Genomic DNA, 21,979 nt, shown 5'->3' on the forward strand with positions numbered 1-21,979 from the left:
TTGACGCCGTTGATGGAGGCGTCGTCGCCGCCTCCAATAATCATATTGATGGTACGAGGTGGTGAGGGCGGCTTTGGCGGGCGTTGACGTTCTCAACCCCTGGCGAAGGTTCTCATTCCTTTGTTACTCAGCAGCTCTTTGAGGTGCTCTTGCTGCAACATGTTCGCTACCTCTTGCCTTACAACAATGCAATCTTCTGTTCTGTGTCCGTGTTCCTGGTGGAATTCGTAGAGGGCATCAGATTTCTTGGTGTTTGGATCGGACCTCATCTTTGGCGGCCACTTTACCTTTGTTTCGAGCTTCTCCAGGGTGTAGGCTATCTTTGTAGGTGAAACACAAAAATTGTGAGTAGATAACAAGGGCATACCTCTCTCGTTCCTATGAGTCCCCGTCCTCGGCCTAAACGGGCCATCATCATAGCGAAAGGAAGGAGGGGCGGGTGCCCTGACATAAGGCTGATATCGTTCCCTATTTCGCCGTGAGACTAGGTGATCCCTCTTCATGTTATCTCTTCGTTCTTTCCTAGGCTCGGTTTTTACTGAGACGAGTCATCGAGTTAGTCCGTTGAGGTCGTCATTGTCTACTCGGACCTCGGCACAATAGGCATTATGGATTTCATCCCAAGTGGTTGGAGGATACTTCATCAACCGACTCAGTAGCTTTCGGGTCGCTCTTCAACCTTCTCTACTTAACCCGTTCTGAAAGGCTGCGACTGACATCCCTTCGGACACATTTGGTAAGGTCATCCTTACCCTGTTGAATCGGGCAAGGAAGTCCCTCAGTCCTTCTCGGGGATTGCTTGATAGCGAAGGTGTCGTTTACTCTCGTTTTGGCTTTCTTGGCCCTGGCATGTGCCGTCACGAACTTGTCGCCCATTTCTTCGAACGTTTCTATGGAGCAGGCTGGTACTGTGAATACCATGTTAATACCACTCCAGTGAGGGCTTCGCCGAATTTCTTCAGCAAAATGGAGGACACCTGTTCCTTGGTGAGGTCGTTGCTTTTCACGGTGGTGACGTAATGAGTCACATGGTCTTCAGGGCCGGTTGTCCTGTCGTATATTCTGAGATACGGTGGCATTTTGAAGGTCTTTGGTATGGCATGTGGGATGGCTTCCTCGCTATATGGCTGCTCTACGAACCTGCCGGCGTCCCTTATCGATTGTAACTTAAGGGCGCCCGATATTTTGTCTACTCTTTCCTGGTGTTCTTTCATTTGGTCTCTAAGCATTGTGTTTTCATTCTCCATTTCTTCAATTCTTTTCAAAATAGTGGCAAGGATACTGTCACCTGCACTGTCAGTAATATTTTGAGTTATACCTGGAGTTGGGGGGTTTGGTTGATCGCCCTGTTTGTCCCCTCTGTAAAGCCCCATAAATTTTTATAATTAATTCAAGTTAATTTTAAGCTTGGGAATACAACTTAACTAAACCCAGTTATGCAAGATTATATGAATGGAACTGGTTATTGAATGCTCAGGGATAATTATTTTATTGATGGTTCAGTATTAGATTAATGGGAAATAATTAGTCATCAAACTCACTAGAATAATATGAAGTTACAAAGAAGTGAGTGTTTGGACTATTATTCATGGGAATACTTGGATATGATTTTTATACAATGGGATAAGTGTTGAAGCTATATTGAAACTTAAGGAAATTAAAATAAAAAGTAACGTGATGGTTGGCTAGAAGAGATGTAAAGCTCTAAATTATAATTTGTCACTTGAGACAAATGACATTTTATATGGAGAACTGAATGCAATATCTTGTACGTGAATTGGGGGACAACTTCACAAAAGATTCAAGAAGGAATAATGCTGAAATTATAAAGGAGTGGAATGTGATTGGAAACAGTGAATGATTGGTTGGCTAAACTAAGAAAATTAGGCAAAAGGCGTCAGCTATGCCAAAGTATAGGCAGTAAGCTCAACTGAAAATGCCAAAGTAGACATCCCAAAATATGAATGAAAAAGCAGGGACGCGCGCGATGGTCATGCAACGCGTTCCCTGCAACGTGCTTCGACTGGAGCCTTTAATAGGCATTTCGGGTGAGAGTATTTTATATTATTGAAAAAAGGTCAGATTTGTCCCTCTACTTTGGAAAATTATCTAGGTTTATACCTAATTCTAATATCGGTCCAAATCTATTCCTACCGTTAAGAAAGTAGACAAAATATCCCCAACCCTAACGGTTGTCCATGACTCAGTAACTAAAATGACACGGTGGACTCCATGTTTACTTTATTTTTCATCTGTATCAATAAATAACCAAACCTACTAAAATTAGTCTTCTCCTTCTCAGCTAACATACCACTATTGCTGTAAATTCAAGGTTCTTCTCCTGCTCCACAAAATTATTTCATAAATTTCCATCATTACCGGTCAGTGTTCGAACCACCACTCCAGTCGTCTTCCACCAAGAAAACTCCACCTTCTCTCCACCTAGAAAATCATCAGCAATCACTCATCGGAAATACTCACCAAAAAGCTTGAGAAAAAGAAGAAGAGCTAAATCCAAAAGAAAGAAATCCTTCATAAAAACCCATTTACCAGTGACCTCCTGTTTCTTTTTAAAATTCCACCTAACGGAAAAAACTTTTTTTTGCTAAAAAGTTTTCTTTACTTCTTGAACATATCAAAACCAGTAAATCTTTCTCGCAAACAAAGAAGAATCAATCAGGTGAGAATCGTTTCTGGAATTTTTGATCTATTTTGGACTGAATAGAACAAAGAATCTGACATTGGAATGCAGAAACTATTCAAAGCTGCAACTTGTTATTTAAATTAGAATTGGTTAAATCTTTGTGCCTTGAATCTGGAAAGCTAGAGCTCCCGTGACGAATTTCTTGTCATTTTATTTTGCCAGAAAGTTTGCTTGGATTTCTGATTTTGAAAGGAATTGTGCTAAGAGAAGGACGTAAAGGAAAAAAATAAAAATAAAAATAATAAAGAATAAACAGTTGAGGGGTGTGGGTCGGTTATGAGTTTGTGAAGAGAAATGAGTATAGGCAGGAAGGGAGGGGTCAAAAAAAAAGGGCATGGGTCAAAAAAATGAGCATGGCTCTCTACAATTCGGGTTGGTATTTGCCCAGTTGGCACATTAAGTGAGGGGTCCTACTGTTACGTTGGAAATCTGTTAGCGTTAGGGACTATTTTGTATACTTTACTAACGATAGGCGTATATTTGGACCGAAAGTAAAAACGGGTATAAACGTGACTAATTTTCAATAGTATAGGAACAATTTAGGCCTTTTTCCCTATATTATTTTGGTTCAAGTCTTTTAAGGTTTAGAGAGAGGGAGAAGCTCTAGACCATAAATGATACTTCAAGGTGAGAACTTAATACCCTCTTTGTTAAATTTGATCCTTTAATTTCATCTCCCAATCCAACTACATGAAATTCATAGATTTTTGAAGAATTTCTCAAGAGCATTTCAAGAACACAAGTTTTGAAAATTTAGAGTTTGACAAAGGGGTAATCCCTCCACTCCATTTATATATATTATACTTCATGGACTTAGTAGAGTATATTTATGATGAAAGATTTATATTTAAGCATCTATTCATGAAATCTTAGAAAGCTAGTCTTGAAATTAACAAATTTGTAGGTAGAGAAGATGAATAGTATTTGGTTTGTTTGAAGATTCCATCTTGAGCTTCTAATGGAACGACTAGACTGCATAACATGTTTAGTGGATGAATTAGAGTTAAAAACCAAGGATTAACCTTTAAATGGTGAGATAAGGTTTTTGTAAAACTTGTGAAATTGGACCGTGTTAGGAACTTAGTTGAATTGGTTTGTATTGTTGCAATGCGTTATTAATATATGTGAGATCATAAATGTAGATTATGAATTGTTGACGTGGTTGAACTTTTGGGTAAGATTTGGAAAGCGACTTGAGGTAAGTTGATTAAAACTTACTCTACTTGAGGGATTTTCTCTAAACATATGTTTTGACTTGATACATGAGATTGTTCGTAAATGTGTATCCGTATTCGTGGGGACAAGCAAGAAAGGATGTCACCATATGTTTTTGAGTCGTGTTACATATGAAGTGATGTCATGTTATTTTGACAAATCTTATTATTAAAAACTTGTTAGCAAATGGCACTTGAGGCAAACGTTATAAGCTTTATTAAAAAAATGATAAAAAGATTAACATTTGAGTTCTATTGTTACTTTTATTTTATAAAATGAGAAATGTAAGATAAAAAGATTAACATTTGAGTTCTATTGTTACTTTTATTTTATAAAATGAGAAATGTAAGATTTCTAAAAAAATTATATTTTGAAGTAGCACTTGTTAAATCTTTAAGGATTGAAATCTCAATTTTTTTGTTGCTTTATATAAAATGAGATAGGATACTCATTTGATTTGTTCGAACGATTTGGATTAACTATGAACGTCATGATTTGATAAAATAGATATTCTGAGGCTATTTGGCTACAAATTTATTTTTGGAGTATCAAATATTTTGGGAGTTACTCATGTTCCCCGAGATTGGCTTCGAATATATCGTGTTCGTCGTCACAAAACTACACGTGTCGGTGTAGGCATAGATGACCACTCTGTGGTATAGATTACAACAGAGCAATCCTCCTTGAGAGGGTGTTATTTCTGCTAAGTTGATTCGTACAACACTGCGATGAGACGACCTAAGCAAGTAGAGTATATGATACTTGTCGCAAGATACATAACCTAGTTTACCTTATTGTGTCGATGATGGTATAGTACTCCCGATGAAAGGTAAAAGATGATTTTGCTATGTATAGGCCTAAGGAGTTGAAATGATTTCAATGACTTAATAAAATTGAAATGGTTTTGCATGATTTTATTAGAATCATCGGTTGATATAAGTATTTAAAAAGTTTGTATCATGTTTTATATTTTACTAATCTTTTTATTTAAAAAAATAAAGTATGAACTGGTGTAAGGGTTTATCGCTTTATATAAAGTGTTGGTTCATATGTTTTGTAAAGCCTTGTCCTAGGAACTCTAGTTAGAGAGAGTCTATGACATTTATTAAGTACCATGGTGGTGTACTCAGCCCTCAAGGATCCCTCTCTAGGGTCCTGCTTTCTTTACATATTTTCAGGATAAGATGCGGCATGTAATGGGCGGATGAGGCTAGGATGACTCTCTCTACAAGGTACATAGTGAGGTACCATTTCTATTTCGTGGTAGATGTCATGTTGATCTTACTTTCTTCGAGTTGGGGTTTGTCCCAAGTATTGATTCTATTCTTGTCTCATAGAGATTCCATAGACAATTGTTGTTACTTTGGATTATAATTGAGAGTTATTCATATTGCATGCATGAAAGAAATATTGCCAACTTTATGTATTTTCAATTATTTAAAATGGTAGATTTAAAGATTGTGTTTCATATATGGTCTTAATTATTTAAAATAATTGTGTTTTTTTCTGAAAGACTTCCACATGCATCTATTAGGCATATATGGGTATTCTTGTACGAGTTGATCCACTCAGGTTGGGTAGTATGCCGGGTGCTGGTCACACGGTTTTGGGTCGGGATACCCTCGTTGTACCGCATGGGCTCTCGTGGTTTCTATGGTCGTGCATGGAGCTTATTTGTTGAGAACACTTACTAGGGTATCGGTTAGCCATGCTTCGAGGAGCTTTTTCATAGCATGTGGCATCCCTTCTCCGGTAGACGTGGAAGCTCCTTTTCCATTTGGTTTCATTGTGCTGCAATGAGGGAGGCGACCTTTCACGCGGGGGGGGGGGGGGGGGGGGAGGGGGGGGGGGGGGGGCAGTGGGCGTCACATCCTCGCACAATGTTTCATAGCTTTCATTGATGGAGTTCATGAGGTTAATGGGGACGTCACCTATCGCCCTAGTTCCATTTTCCTGGTTACCTGCCACGGAAATTTCAGTACGTGTGGAGAGGAGAAAAACTTTGTGGCTCGTTAGGTTAATAAGTCATGTGAGTTGTAGATCTAAAAAAAACAAAAATCTTAACTAAAAAAATTCCCACAGAAGACGCCAAACTGTTTGACTGTCACGACCGTAAACCCAAACCCGGTCGTGATGGCGCCTCTCGTGAAGACAAGGTCAGCTGACACACTTCCAATTCACATTAAGCAATTAAATAAATAAATAATAAGTCTTTAACAGAAATAAAATACAAAATAACAGTATAAGTTGCGGAATTAAAAACCAACACAGCCCGATATCAGGGTGTCACCAGTCATGAGCAACTAAAATAATACTACAGTCTGAAAGTCTAATCCACTACTACATCACTGAATCAAAAGGGAAATAAAATAGAGGGAGAATGCACTGGGCTGCGAATCGCCAAGCATCTACCTAGTAATTCTCTGAAGATCTGCTGGAAACTATAAACCCTCAGTAGCAGGACCTGTAGCGTCCGAATCTGCACACAGGCGTGCAGGGAGTAAAGTGAGTACTCCAACTCAGTGAGTAATAACAATAAATGAAGACTGAGCGATATAAAATCACGTTAAATAAAACAATAAGCTATAAGAGGCATAACAAAATCAGTAAACACAATTACACAGTGAAATTTCATAAAACACCTTTTAAGCAGTTAAACATGTAAAGGAAAAACAACCAGAAATGTAAACACACAAGAACTGCCCCGCGGGCTAAGTAACAACAACAGAATTAGCCCCTCGGGCTATATCTCATATCACAATGGGTGCCCGCGCTCACTGGGGGTGTACAGACTCCGGGAGGGGCCCCATACGGCCCAAGCACAATATAAAGCCATCTCGTGGCATCATAAACAGGCTCTCGGCCTCATACCAATAACAAGCCACCTCGTGGCGTACAATCTCAGGCCCTCGGCCTCATCATTATCATAATCAGTATATCACTGCTGCGGCATGTAGCCCGACCCATAAGTATCCTCACAGTACAGGCCCTCAGCCTTACTCAGTCAGAATCTCATAAGCCCCTCGGGCAACAGTAAGATATGAAGCTCAGCTCAAAAACAGCTTTAAAAATATCATTTAAAGTGTTTAAAACATAATAACATAGCTGAGTTTTTGAAACCAGTAAAATATGGCATGACTGAGCACAAATGTGAAATCAAATAGTGAGGAAAATATCAGTAAAAATCCCCTAAGGGTTCAAACAGTTGGCACGAAGCCCAAATATGGCATTTAGCCCAAAACAAAATAATATCAAACAATTAGCTATCATATACGCAGTAAAACAATCATTCGGGATGGACTAAGTCCCAATCCCCAACGGTGCACGACCCCAGGGTCGTCATCTAGCGTGTGTGTCACCTCAACATAGCCGAACGCTGTGTAATCCGGGTTTCATACCCTCAAGACAGCATTTAAAATTATTACTCACCTCAATCCGGCCCAAACTCTAGCTCGCAATGCCTTTGCCCTTCGAATTGGCCTTCGGATGCTCCGAACCTACCAAAATCAGAACGTAATCATCAAAATATGCTAAAGGGACAAAGCCCACTCGAATATAATCGAAAAAACCATGAAAATCCCGAAATTACCAAAACCCGACCCCCGGGCCCACGTCTCGAAATTCGATAAAATTTAGTCATTAGATTCCTTATCTCCCCACGAGTTCATACATATCAAAAGTTCCAAAATCCGACCACAAATGGTCTTTCAAATCCTCAATCAAAGGCTTAGGTTTCTAAGCCCTAGCTTCTCTAATTTTTATCCTCAGTTACAGCTCTAATCCGCGAATTAATACCATAAAAACGAGTTTTCATAATCCAAAACCTTACCTCAATGATGTCTCCTTGATTTCTCTCTTCAAAATCGCCCAAAGCTCCAAAATTCGTGTTTAAAAGTAAAGAAACCCTCTGAAAATCGCGAAGGAGGAAATATAACCATTCTGACCCAGGCTTTTCGCACCTGCGGTCCAGAAGTCGCACCTGCGTGACCGCTTCTGCGGTCCCAGTGGCCGCACCTACGGTTTTCACTTACTCGACCATTTCCGCATCTGCGATGTCCTCTCCGCACCTGCGCCATCGCAGGTGCGATCAATCAACCGCTTCTGTAGTCACAGCCTTCCTAGGCCTCATCCGCATCTGCGACTTGCTTCCCGCATCTGCGGGGTCGCACCTGCGATCCTTTAACCGCAGATGCGGCTATGACAGTAACAAAAATACTTCAGCTCTCCAACTTAATTCCAAACCTTCCGTCAACCATCCGAAATCACCCCGAGGCCCCCGGGACCTCAACCAACAGCACAAACACATCACATACTACTATTCAAACTTATACCAACCTTCAAAACACCTCAAACAACATCCAAACCACCAAAACACATCGAATTCAAGCCTAAGGTTCTAAAATCTTCCGCATTCCGCTTTTGATAAAAAAAAGTATGCCAAACCACGTCCGAATGACCTAAAATTTTTGCACACACATCCCAAATGACATAACGAAGCTACTGCAACTTCCGGAATTCCAATCCAACCCCTATATCAAAATCTCACCTATCAACCAGAAAACGCCAAAAACTCAAGTTTGCCAATTCAAGCCTAACTCTGTTCCGGACCTCCAAAACACATTTCGATCACGCTCCTAAGTCCCAAATCATCTCCCGAAGCTATCCAAACCATCAGAACTCACATCCGAGCCCTCTAACACATAAATCAACATCCGGTTGACTTTTCCAACTTAAGCCTTCTTAAAAGAGACTAAGTGTCTCAAACCTTCTTAAAACCTTTCCAAACCAGAACCAACCAACCCGATCACATATAAAACCGATAATTAAAGCAAATAGAAGCAAAAATGGGGGAAATGAAGCGGTAACTCATAAGACGACCGGCCGGGTCGTCACATCCTCCCCCTCTTAAACAAACGTTCGTCCTCAAACGAGTTAAGAAACATACCTGAAGCCTCAAGTAGGTGAGGATATCTGCTCCGCATCTCCCGCTTGGTGTCCCAGGTAGCCTCCTCCACGGGCCAACCTCTCCATTGCACTTTCACTGAAGCTATATCTTTTGATCGCGGCTTTCGAACCTGACGCTCCAAAATAGCTGTTGGCTCCACATCATAAGTCAGATCACCCTCCAACTGAGCCGTACTGAAATCTAGAACATGAGACAGATCCCCAATATACTTCCGGAGAATGGAAACATGAAACACCGGGTGCACACTCGACAAGCTAGGTGGCAAGGCAAGCTCATAAGCCACTTCCCCAATTCTCCGAAGTACCTCAAAAGGCCAAATGAACCGCGGACTCAATTTACCCTTCTTTCCAAATCTCACAACACCCTTCATGGGTGAAACCTTCAACAGAACCTTCTCACCAACCATGTAGGACACATCCCGAACCTTCCGGTCCGCATAGCTCTTTATCCTCGACTGCGCTGTACGGAGCCTCTCCTGAATCACCTTCACCTTGTCTAAAGCATCCTGTACCAAATCTCTACCCAATAGCCTGGCCTCGCCCGGCTCAAACCGACCAACTAGAGATCTACATCGCCTCACATACAAAGCCTCATATGGAGCCATCTGAATACGCGATTGGTAGCTGTTATTATAAGCAAACTCTGCGAGCCGTAGAAACTGATCCCATGATCCTCCAAAATCAATGACACAAGCGCGTAACATATCCTCCAATATCTGAATAGTGCACTCGGACTGCCCGTCCATCTGAGGGTGAAAAGCCGTGCTCAACTCAACCTGAGTACCCAACTCTTGCTGTACAGACCTCCAAAACTGTGAAGTAAACTGAGTGCCCCGATTTGAAATGATGGATACCGGGACACCATGCAAACGAACAATCTCTCGGATATATATCTCTGCCAATCGCTCTGAAGAGTAAGTAGTAAGATAGGGATGAAGTGCGCGGACTTGGTCAGCCGATCTACAATTACCCAAATAGCATCAAACTTCTTCAAAGTCCGTGGGAGCCCAACTACAAAATCCATGGTGATCCGCTCCCACTTCCACTCTGGAATATCCATCTGCTGAAGCAAGCCACCCGGTCTCTGATGCTCATATTTCACCTGCTGACAATTGAGACACCGAGCTACAAATCCCACAATGTCTTTCTTCATTCTCCTCCACCAGTAATGCTGTCTCAGATCCTGATACAACTTCGCGGCACCCAGATGAATGGAATACCGCGAGCTATGGGCCTCCTCCAAAATTAACTCCTGAAGCCTATCCACATTGGGCACAAAAATCCGGCCCTGCATCCTCAACACCTCATCATCGCCGATAGTCACATCTCTGGCATCATCATGCTGAACTCTGTCCTTAAGGACAAGCAAATGAGGATCATCATATTGGCGCTCTCCGATGCGCTCATATAAGGAAGACCGATAAATCACACAAGCCAATACCCTGCTGGGCTCCGAAATGTCCAACCTCACGAACTGATTGGCCAAAGCCTGAAAATCAACTGCAAGAGGTCTCTCCCCAACTGGAATATACGCCAAACTCCCCATACTCACCGCCTTTCGGCTCAAAGCATCGGCCACCACATTGGCCTTCCCCGGGTGATACAAGATAGTAATGTCATAATCCTTAAGTAACTCCAACCACCTCCGCTGCCTCAGATTGAGATCTTTCTGCTTGAACAAGTGCTGGAGGCTACGATGATTGGTATACACCTCACAAGACACACCATACAAATAATGCCTCCAAATTTTCAACGCGTGAACAATGGCAGCCAACTCCAAATCATGAACAGGGTAGTTCTTCTCACGAGGCTTCAACTGACGAGAAGAATAAGCAATAACTCTACCCTCCTGCATTAGAACACACCCAATACCAACTCTCGAAGCATCACAATACACGGTATAAAAACCTGAAGCTGATGGCAAAACTAACACTGGAGTTGTGGTCAAGGCAGTCTTGAGCTTCTGAAAGCTCTCCTCGCACTCATCAGACCATTGAAATGAAACAACCTTTTGAGTCAACTTGGTCAAGGGCGATGCAATAGACAAAAATCCCTGAACAAACCGGCGATAATAACCCGCCAAACCAAGAAAGCTACGAATCTCTGTAGCTGAGGACGGTTTGGGCCAACTCTGAACCACCTCTATCTTCTTCGGGTCCACCTGAATACCTCGCTGGACACCACGTGCCCCAAGAAAGCCACTGAACTGAGCCAGAACTCACATTTGGAGAACTTTGCATACAGCTTCTCCTCTCTCAGTCTCTGCAACACCACTCTCAAATGCTCCGCGTGCTCCTCCTGACTATGCGAGTACACCAGAATATCATCAATGAAGACTATGACAAATGAGTCGAGATACGGCCGGAACACACTGTTCATCAAATGCATGAACGCTGCTGGGGCATTGGTTAGCCCGAAAGACATCACCAAGAACTCATAATGACCATATCGGGTCCTGAAAGCTATCTTAAGTATATCTGAGTCCCTGATCATCAACTGGTGATAACCCGAACGCGATGATCAATCTTGGAGAACACTCTCGCTCCCTGAAGATGGTCGAACAAATCATCGATACGAGGCAAGGGATACCTGTTCTTAATTGTTACCTTGTTCAACTGCCTGTAATCAATGCACATTCTCATCGTGCCATCCTTCTTCTTCACAAAGAGAACCGGCACACCCCACAGTGACACACTAGGATGAATGAACCCCTTATCCAGGAGTTCCTGAAGCTGTTTCTTTAACTCCTTCAAATCCGCTGGTGCCATACGATATGGTGGGACAGAAATGGGCTGAGTGCCCGGCACCATGTCAATACAAAAATCTATATCCCTGTCCGGTGGCATGCCCAACAGGTCTGCAGGAAATACATCGGGAAAATCCCTCACAACTGGAATAGAATCGATACTGGGAGTCTCTGCACCGACATCCCTCACAAAGGCTAGATATGAAAGACAACCTTTCCCAACCATACGCTGGGCCTTCAAGAAAGAAATCACCCTGCTGGGGACATAATCGGTCGAACCTCGCCACTCAATCCGTGGCACACCAGCCATAGCCAAAGTCACTGTCTTGGCATGACAGTCCAGAATAGCCCGGCATAGAGATAACCAGTCCATGCCCAAAATAACATCGAAGTCCACCATACATAACAATAACATATCCACTCATGTCTCCATATCCCCAATAATCACAACACACGACCGGTACATACAGTCTACCACAACTGTATCGCCCAACAACGTAGAGACATGAATAGAAGAAACAAGGGACTCGCAGGGCATATCCAGATAATGGGCAAAGTAAGACGACACATAAGAGAAAGTAGAACCAGGGTCAAATAACACAGAAGCATCCCTGCGGCAGAATGAGATAATACCTGTAATCACCGCATTTGAAGCAATCGCATCAGGCCTAGCTGGAAGTGCATAGAAGCGGGCCTGACCACCACCGGATCAACCTCCTCCTCTGAGGCGACCCGTAGATGACTGTCCTCCACCCCTAGCTGGGTGGGTGGGTGGTGAAGTGGCTGGGACTGAGGCTCATGACTGACCCCTCTACTGAGATGAACCCCCAAGGCAACGAGGACACTGCCTCCACATGTGACCCATCTCTCCACACTCATAGCAACTCCCGGGTGCTAGAGACGGGGACTGATGGGAGCGCCTAGCACCGGAATGACTAGCAGACTCACCTGGCGTAGAAGAATCCTAAACTGATGGAGCACGGGACGAACCCTGGGCTGGAAGTGCACTGAGTGAGGAATGACCCTGCTGAGAACCGTGAGAACCATGGCCTGATGATGCCCCACGATAACTTGGGCGAGCTGACTGAGCATGCCTGAACTGACGGCCTCTGCTGTGCCGAAATTGGCCCCTCGAAGGAGCACCCCCATAACTACCATGACCACGGGGCCTCTTGGCCTCCCTCTCCTCGCGCTCCTAGCGACGAACTGACTCAATCTCACGAGCAATATCCACAACCTCCTCAAACGTAGCACCTGACACTCTCTCCCTAGTCATGAGAACTTGAAGCTGGTAGGTGAGGCCATCAACAAACCTCCTGATCCTCTCTCTCTCTCCGTAGCAACCAGCCAAATGGCATGTCGAGCTAACTCTGAGAACCTCATCTCGTACTGAGTAACAGTCATCTCCCCCTGTCGTAACTGCTCGAACTGCTTACGCAGCTCCTCCCTGCGGGACTGTGGGACATACTTCTCCAAAAATAGAGCGGAGAATTGCTTCCAAGTCAGAGGTGTCGAACCAACATGCCTACACCTCTCATATGCCTCCCACCAAGTGAAGGCAGCTCCGGTAAACTGAAAGGTCGTGAATGCAACCCCGCTGGTCTCCAGAATACCCGCAGTGCGAAGAATCCTCTGACATCTGTCTAAGAAACCCTAGGCATCCTCGCCCTCAGCACCACTAAAAGTAGGAGGCTGGAGTCTGCAAAACCTCTCCAATCTGTGTTGCTCATCCTCTGGCATAACTGGAGCTACGTAACCCTGAGCAGCTACCACTGCCTGGGCTAGTGGTGCCTCCAGTGTCTGCACTCCCTAAACTACCGGAGCGGGTGTGCGGGCGGCAGGAGTCTGAGAGCCTCCCCCTGCTTGAGAAGTGGCTGCGGCAGTAGAGACCGCGACTGCCTGAGCAAGACTCGTACATACTGTCAAAATCTTGGCCAAAGTCTCCTGAAGACCCGGAATCACAATGGGCACAGCTGGTGCCTGAGCTAGTGCTGCTGGAGTGTCCACAACTGGGACCTGCTCCTGAACTGGGGCGGCTGGTGGATGAGCAGGTGCTTTTCCAGCTGCTGTGTGGGATGCACCTCTACCCCTACCATGGCCTCGACCACGTCCTCGGCCTCTAGTGGCTCCAGCTGGTGGTACTGGTGGTCGTCCATCCTGACCGGTAGCCCGTGTTCTCACCATCTGTGAGAGAGTAGAATAACAGAAGCCTAGTTCTCGGATCAACAAATTCGCACGACAAGAATTTCAAGAATATGGAATTTTCCCAAAGGTTCTGCGGCCTCTCGAGGATAAATACAGACGTCTCCGTACCAATCTACCAGACTCTACTAAACCTGCTCATGACTCGTGAGACCTATGTAACCTGGCTCTGATACCAACTTGTCACGACCCTAAACCCAAACCCGATCGTGATGGCGCCTCTCGTGAAGACAAGGTCAGCCGACACACTTCCAATTCACTTTAAGCAATTAAATAAATAAATACTAAGTCTATAATAGAAATAAAATCCCAAAATAACAGTATAAGTTGCGGAATAAAAAACCAACACCGCCTGACATCGGGGTGTCACCAGTCATGAGCATCTAAAACAATACTACAGTCTGAAAGTCTAATCCACTACTACATCAGTGAATCAAAAGGGAAATAAAATAGAGGGAGAATGCACTGGGCTGCGAATCGCCAAGCAGCTACCTAGTAATTCTCCGAAGACCTGCTGGAAACTATCAACCCTCAGTAGCAGGACCTGTAGCGCCCAAATCTGCACACAGGGGTGCAGGGAGTAAAGTGACTACTCCAACTAAGTGAGTAATAACAATAAATGAAGACTGAGCAATATAAAATCACGTTAAACACAACAATAAGCTATAAGAGGCAGAACAAAATCACTAAACACAATTACACAGTGAAATTTCATAAAAACAGCTTTTAAGCAGTTAAACATGTCTAGGAAAAACAACTAGAAAGGTAAATACACAACAACTGCCCCTGGGGCTCAGTAACAACAACAGAATCAGCCCCTCGGGCAATATCACAGAAGAATACCAGCCCCTCGGGCTATATCTCATATTACAATGGGTACCCGCGCTCACTGGGGGTGTACGGACTCCGGAGGGGCCCCTTACGGCCAAGCGCAATATAAAGCCATCTCGTGGCATCATAAACAGGCTCTCGGCCTCATACCAATAACAAGCCACCTCGTGGCGTACAATCTCAGGCCCTCGGCCTCATCATTATCATAATCAGTATACACTGTTGCGGCATGTAGCCCGACCCATAAGTATCCTCACAATACAGGCCTTCGGCCTTACTCAGTCAGAATCTCATAAGCCCCTCGGGCAACAATAAGATATGAAGCTCAGCTCAAAAACATCTTTAAAAATATCATTTAAAGTGTTTAAAACAGAATAACATAGCTGAGTTTTTGAAACCAGTAAAATATGGCATGACTGAGCACAAATGTGAAATCAAATAGTGAGGAAAATATCAGTAAAAATCCCTTAAGGGTTCAAACAGTTGGCACGAAGCCCAAATATAACATTTAGCCCAAAATAAAATAATATCAAACAATTAGCTATCATATACGCAGTAAAACAGTCATTCGGGATGGACTAAGTCCCAATCCCCAACGGTGCACGACCCCACGGTCGTCATCTAGCGTGTGCGTCACCTCAACATAGCCGAACGATGTGTAATCCGGGGTTTCATACCCTCAGGACAGCATTTAAAATCATTACTCACCTCAATCTGGCCCAAACTCTAGCTCGCAATGCCTTTGCCCTTCGAATTGGCCTCCGGATGCTCCGAATCTACCAAAATCAGAATGTAATCGTCAAAATATGCTAAAGGGACAAAGCCCACTCGAATATAATCAAAAAACCATGCAAATCCCGAAATTACCAAAACCCGACACTTGGGCCCACATCTCGGAATTTGATAAATTTTACGTCATTAGATTCCTTATCTCCCCACGAGTTCATACATATCAAAAGTTCCAAAATCCGACCACAAATGGTCTTTCAAATCCTCAATCAAAGGCTTAGGTTTCTAAGCCCTAACTTCTCTAATTTTTGCCCTTAATTACAGCTCTAATCCGCGAATTAATACCATAAAAATGAGTTTTCATAATCCAAAACCTTACCTCAATGATGTCTTCATGATTTCTCTCTTCAAAATCGCCCAAAGCTCCAAAATTCGTGTTTAAAAGTAAAGAAACCCTCTGAAAATCGCGAAGGAGGAAATATAACCATTCTAACCCAGGCTTTTTGCACCTGTTTGGTCCAGAAGTCGCACCTGCGTGACCGCTTTTGCGGTCCCAGTGGCCGCACCTACAGTTTTCACTTACTCGACCATTTCCGCATCTGCGACGTCCTCTCCGCACCTGCGCCATCGCAGGCTCGGTCAATCAACCGCTTCTGCGGTCATAGCCTTCCTAGGCCTCATCCGCATCTGCGGGGTCGCACCTACGATCCTTTAACCGCAGATACGGTTATGACAGTAACAAAAATACTTCAGCTCTCCAACTTAATTCCAAACCTTCCGTCAACCATCCGAAATCACCCCGAGGCCCCCAGGACCTCAACCAACAGCACAAACACATCACATACTACTATTCAAACTTATACCAACCTTCAAAACACCTCAAACAACATACAAACCACCAAAACACATCGAATTCAAGCCTAAGGTTCTAAAATCTTCCGCATTCCGCTTTTGATCAAAAAAGTATACCAAACCACGTCCGAATGACCTGAAATTTTTGCGCACACATCCTAATGACCTAACGAAGCTACTGCAACTTTCGAAATTCCATTCCGACCCCTATATCTAAGTCTCACCTATCAACCGGAAAGCGCCAAAAACTCAATTTCGCGAATTCAAGCCTAAATCTGTTCCGGACCTCCAAAACACATTTTGATCACACTCCTAAGTCCCAAATCATCTCTCGAAGTTATCCGAACCATCGGAACTCACATTCGATCCCTCTAACACAGAAGTCAACATCCGGTTGACTTTTCCAACTTAAGCCTTCTTAAAAGAGACTAAGTGTCTCAAACCTTCTCAAAACCTTTCCGAACCCGAACCAACCAACCCAATCACATATAAAACCGATAATTAAAGCAAATAGAAGCAGAAATGGGGGAAACAGAGCAGTAACTCATGAGACGACCGGCCGGGTCGTGACATTGACCAAAATTTAGATCTAGGTTTAACAATTAAATTTTCTTAACAAGGTAGGGTTAATCTTAGCAAATTATAATATCCACTAGATTATTTAACTAGTGCCGTGACAAAATATTACAAGATCTGTGGTAACAATGATGAATATACGATAATGAACAATGTTTATGGCGTAAATACAATGAACAATGTTTATGGCGTAAATACGACATAACTAGCATTAAATAACAATAAATGACGTATGATGGTATTTATGTAAATAGATGTAATAGATTTGACCGAAAAATGGGATGGAATCGTGTAGTGTTCCTTCTGACACTGACAAATAACTGACGAGCCTTTGAATATTCGGATTCTCCTTGGATCGTGGGGGAACGACTAGACATGGATCTCAAGAAAAAAGGTGTATTTTGTATGTATGTAATAAAGAAAGAATCTCTAGAGAATCTCAAAGTGTTCTTCTACAAATGAGTATTCAACGTCCCCTAAAACTATGTCTCTTTCTATTTATAAGGGGACATGTGCCACAAAACCGTAACAGTACAGATCCAGAGAATATTCATTGGAATATTCTATTTAAAGTCTTATCCTAAAACTAGTCATTATTACTCCGTTTAAAAAGGATGCTCGTCCTCGACCTTGATCTCTATTGACTCCTTGACCTAGCTCTTAATCTCTTGTCATATCACTTCTACCTTGAATCTGTCTTTTGTTGAAGTATATGATATTCGGCTTAAAGTATGCATGTTTTTTGTGTATATTGCCTCGCATTTTGCTCATGTATCGTAGATTTCGGAAGTGTACTATAATGATTTGTGCTAATTTGGGGTATTTTTATGTGTAGGAATCATCCGAATGCAATTTGGGATGAAGTTGTGAGAATTGGAGCGAAAACGGGAAGAAAAGGAAAAAGTGCACATTATAGCGCCACAGGCAGTGTGTGGCGCACAAAATAGAATGTTTAAAAAACCCACCTCCAGGGCTAGCGCCCCACGTTACCCTAGGCGCTGGTGACGTGAAAGTTGTCGTATTTCGATTTGGACTTGGTTATTTTGACTCAAGACGCCCCCAACTCATATAAAAACCAACCTAAACCTATTTTGGGGATGAGGAGGCTAATTTGACAGAGGAACAAAAGTAAGAAACACTCGGGAGCACGAATTTGATCAATTCTTCCATTCTTCTTCTAGTGTTTATTGAAATTATGTTTGAAATCATTATTTTTGATGATTGCATGAATATGAGTAGCTAAGAACCTTGTTATACTGGGGTCATGGGTGCTACATGAATGTTGACGTTTGGATTTTAAATTGACGAGTTTGATTTTATCATATTGGGTTGTTTATTTAATTCTATTCTTAATTATTTTGCTGTGTAGCTAACAGTGAAATACTACTTACAAATCTAGAGTTGAACTCGAAAGTTGGAATTCTAGATTGCATATAGGATTAAATAGAGCAAGTTCTTGAACCCGGGCATCAGGGAATGGATTTGCAGTTAGGATAGAAATATACCTAATTGTCTTGCTTGGTTGAGATACAGGAAGTATAAATGCGTTCTTATTAGTCTTAATTCCGTATACATATATGTACTAAGTTAGCTTGAATAGGCGAGTAAGAACTCGACAAATTCTTACGAGTAACATCAACCCTGTCAATCAATAAACCAGACAAAACAATTAGTCAGTTTAAGCGAAGAAGGAACAAGATTGTTATCTAGCCTATGACCCTGGAATATCCTCTCCTACTGATTTTTATCCGAAATTGCCTAAGTGTTGTAGTCTATCTCTAGTTATTTCATTGCTTGATAGTTTCTTTGGTAGTTAACTAATTACTTACACATCACATGAAAAATCTCTTGAATCGATAAGTTGTTTGAGTTTGAATCAGTCAAAAGTTAATCATAAATCTTCGTGGGAACGATACTCTACTCACTATTTTATTACTTGACGACCACGTATACTTGCGTGTGCGTGTTTGGTTGCAACAAGTTTTTCGCGCCGTTGACGGGGACTTAGGAATTAGCTACTTGTTTGAGTTATGCTTTTATTAATTATTTGTTCAAGTTTTAATTTTCAGTTTGCCTTGTTTGTGTTAACAGAGTCTCTTCTCTTGAATGAGGAGTAGTAGAAGCGCAAACAACCTCCTTCCTCTTGATCCTGAAATTGAATGAGCACTTCACAGGATGAGGAGGGAAGTCGAAGCTAGAACTAGAATAGAAAGAGAGTTGGACATCGTAATTCAACCACAACCACTAGAGAAGGCAGGTAATGAAGAGCGTCTAGTGATAGAAGCTGCAAGGCCCAATCTTGCTAATATGCCTCATGCTATTGTGGAGCCCGATATCATGGGACACTTTGAACTCAAACAGTACATAGTACAGTTGATCCAGTCCACATGTCAATATGTGGGTCTATCTCATGAAGATCTGCAGCGGCACATTCAGAACTTTCTGGAAATTACGGATACTTACAATTATCCAAACGTTTCCAAGGACTACGTCACGATGACACTGTTCCCCTTTTCACTGCTGGGGAAAGCTAAAGAATGGTTGCAAATGGAGCTCGCGAACTCGATCCACACTTGGATGATCTAGCAAGAAAATTTTTAATCAAGATTTTTCCCACTAAGAAGACAAAGTCGCTTAGGATCCAGATTCTTAGGTTCCAACAACGGGATGGAGAGGCTCTTCGTCAAGCTTGGGAAAGATACAAGAAGCTACTCAGAGACTGCCCACATCACTGTCAGACTGATGAGGTGTTGGGTCACACTTCCGTTGATGGGTTAGACGAGACATCAAAGATGAATCTTGACTCAGCTTATGGGACAAGTTGCATGGCAAGTCCGTATAGTGAAATCCAACTCCTGCTAAAAAACTTCATTTCTAATAATAACAATTGGCAAGGAGATAGGGAACCACGAAGAGCACTTAAACAGAAAGCAGCCAGTGTAATTGAGCTTGATGACTTCTCAGCTATGAGAGCAGATATAGCAAAATTAGCAAATCAGATAATTAGAATGACAATGCACCAAATATAACAGATACAACATGTATAATAGATGTCTACTTGCTACGAATTATGTGGTGACAGTCACACGAGTGACATGTGCCCCATGAATCTTGAATCTATCTACTATGTAGGGTGACAGAACAGAGGTTTGATAAATCAGCATGCACAATATAGGAACACTTACAACCCAAATCGAAAGAATCTACCTAAATTCTCTTGGGGTGGAAATCAGATGACTCAGAATTATTATAGGCCCCAAGGAAATTTTAATCAACCTCAGATGCCACCCCAACAAGTAGAAGAGAGTACGAATGACTTGTTGAAGAAGTTGTTGCTTGACAATCAACAACTCAGGACTGATTTCAAAAATCTTGAGAGACAAATGGGGCAGTTAGCGTCAAATCAAAATACTAGGCCTGCAGGCGTTCCCCATGATACAGAGAAGAACCCTCAAGTTAAAGCAGTCACACTCAGAAACGGGAGGGAATTAGAAGAAGCTCCAAAGAAGAGAAGGGATAAGCCTATACCTGAGGGGGAGTTGATTCCTAAGGCAACAAACGAGTCAAAGAAAGATGATGCAAGTTCAGAGCCAGTGAATGTTGCAAGGCCAACACCACATTTCCCCCAAAGATTACAGAAGAAGAATGATGATCACATGTTCAATAAATTTCTCTCTATGTTGAGCCAGGTTCAATTGAATATTCCATTGGTGGATGTATTTCACGAAATTCCAAAATATGCTAAGTACATCAAAGATATAGTGGCTCACAAGAGGAAATTGATTGAATTCGAGACAGTTGCACTTATTGAGGAGTGCACTTCGAGGGTCCAAAACAAACTCCCTTAAAAGCTTAAATACCCTAGCAGCTTCACCATCCATGTGCGGATTGGTAATATTGATATGGGTCGTGCTCTTTGTGCTTTGGGGGCGATCATAAATCTGATGCCCTTGTCCGTGTTCAAGCAATTGGGTCTGGGAGCTCCAAGACCAACCACTGTGATGTTGCAGCTAGGTGATAGATCCATAGCCTACCCTGAAGGAGTGATTGAAGATGTGTTGCTGCAAATTGGGAAATTTATCTTCCTATCAGACTTCATTATCCTAGATTATGAGGCTGATGAACAAGTTCCAATCATATTGGGACGACCTCTCTTGGCTACAAGTGATACAATTATTAAAGTGAGAGAGGGAAATATGATTATGAGGGTTGACAACGAGGAAGCAATTTCTAATGTTTACAAGGCGATCCACCTTCCCCGCCATTATGATGAGCTTTCTATTGTATCTGTTGTGGAGGTGGATGAGCAACTTATCAACACGAGTGTATATCTAGACGATTCTCTAGAGAAAGCTCATATGTTGTTCGATAGTTTGGAGATTGATGATGAAGTTTAGGAGATGATGCATATACTAGATGCATCATGTTTCTACATGCAGGGATTAGATCCCTTTGAGACCCTAAATAGGACAATTGGGCCTCCTCCAAAGCCGTCGATTGAAGAAGCTCCAAAGTTGGAACTTAAACCCTTTCCCCATCACCTTCAATATGCTTATTTGGGTGGTTCTGACACTCTACCTGTTATTGTTTCCTCTGACTTGTCTAAATTGTAGGAAGAAAAGCTTTTAGTAGTGCTGCGTGAGGCATTAGTAAGACCTTCTACATGCATAAAATCCTCATGGAGTAAGGGCACAAGCCAAGTGTAGAGCACCAACACCGTCTAATCCAATCATGAAAGAGGTGGTAAAAAAGAAGCGATTAAGTGGCTGGATGCAGGTATTGTATTTCCAATCTCTGATAGCAAATGGGTAAGACCTGTCCAATGTGTGCCTAAGAAGCAGGGGGGGGGGGGATGATTGTAGTGGTTAATGAAAATAATGACTTGATTCCCACAAGAACTGTGACTGGTGTCACACCCCCTTTTTTCCTCCTCGCGGAGAAAGTTCGGGTTTCGACACTCATGGGGGATCAACTCGCTTCTTTTTGGGAAGTGGGTATTTTGAAGAGTCACCACCTAACGGATTACGGTGCGTTAGGGAACCTAAAATAATTAACTCATGTAACTAGTTTGCATTACCAGAGATTAGGGTAAGGACTCGAAATAACCTTGAGGGGAAGGTGTTAGGCACCCCTCGCGGTCCACAACAATGGGTGATAAC

General features: G+C 42.7%; 1 protein-coding gene and 1 long non-coding RNA gene across 2 annotated transcripts; both read left to right on the top strand.

Annotated features, from left to right (window-relative positions):
* LOC109236179 lies at nt 2,299–17,995 on the top strand. The gene is made up of 3 exons (XR_002069463.1): nt 2,299–2,680; nt 5,071–5,151; nt 17,656–17,995. It is a non-coding gene; the product is annotated as an uncharacterized LOC109236179 (long non-coding RNA).
* LOC109235938 lies at nt 20,054–20,668 on the top strand. Its single transcript, XM_019402182.1, has one exon. The coding sequence runs from the start codon at nt 20,054–20,056 to the stop codon at nt 20,666–20,668; it is 615 nt and encodes a 204-aa protein (XP_019257727.1).

This window comes from Nicotiana attenuata, chromosome 12 (assembly GCF_001879085.1).
Source record: "Nicotiana attenuata strain UT chromosome 12, NIATTr2, whole genome shotgun sequence".
Classification (NCBI taxonomy): domain Eukaryota; kingdom Viridiplantae; phylum Streptophyta; class Magnoliopsida; order Solanales; family Solanaceae; genus Nicotiana; species Nicotiana attenuata.

Excerpts from the sequence above, each read along its gene's own strand:
- LOC109235938 (XM_019402182.1), top strand. The coding sequence starts at position 20,054 with ATGACTCAGAATTATTATAGGCCCCAAGGAAATTTTAATCAACCTCAG.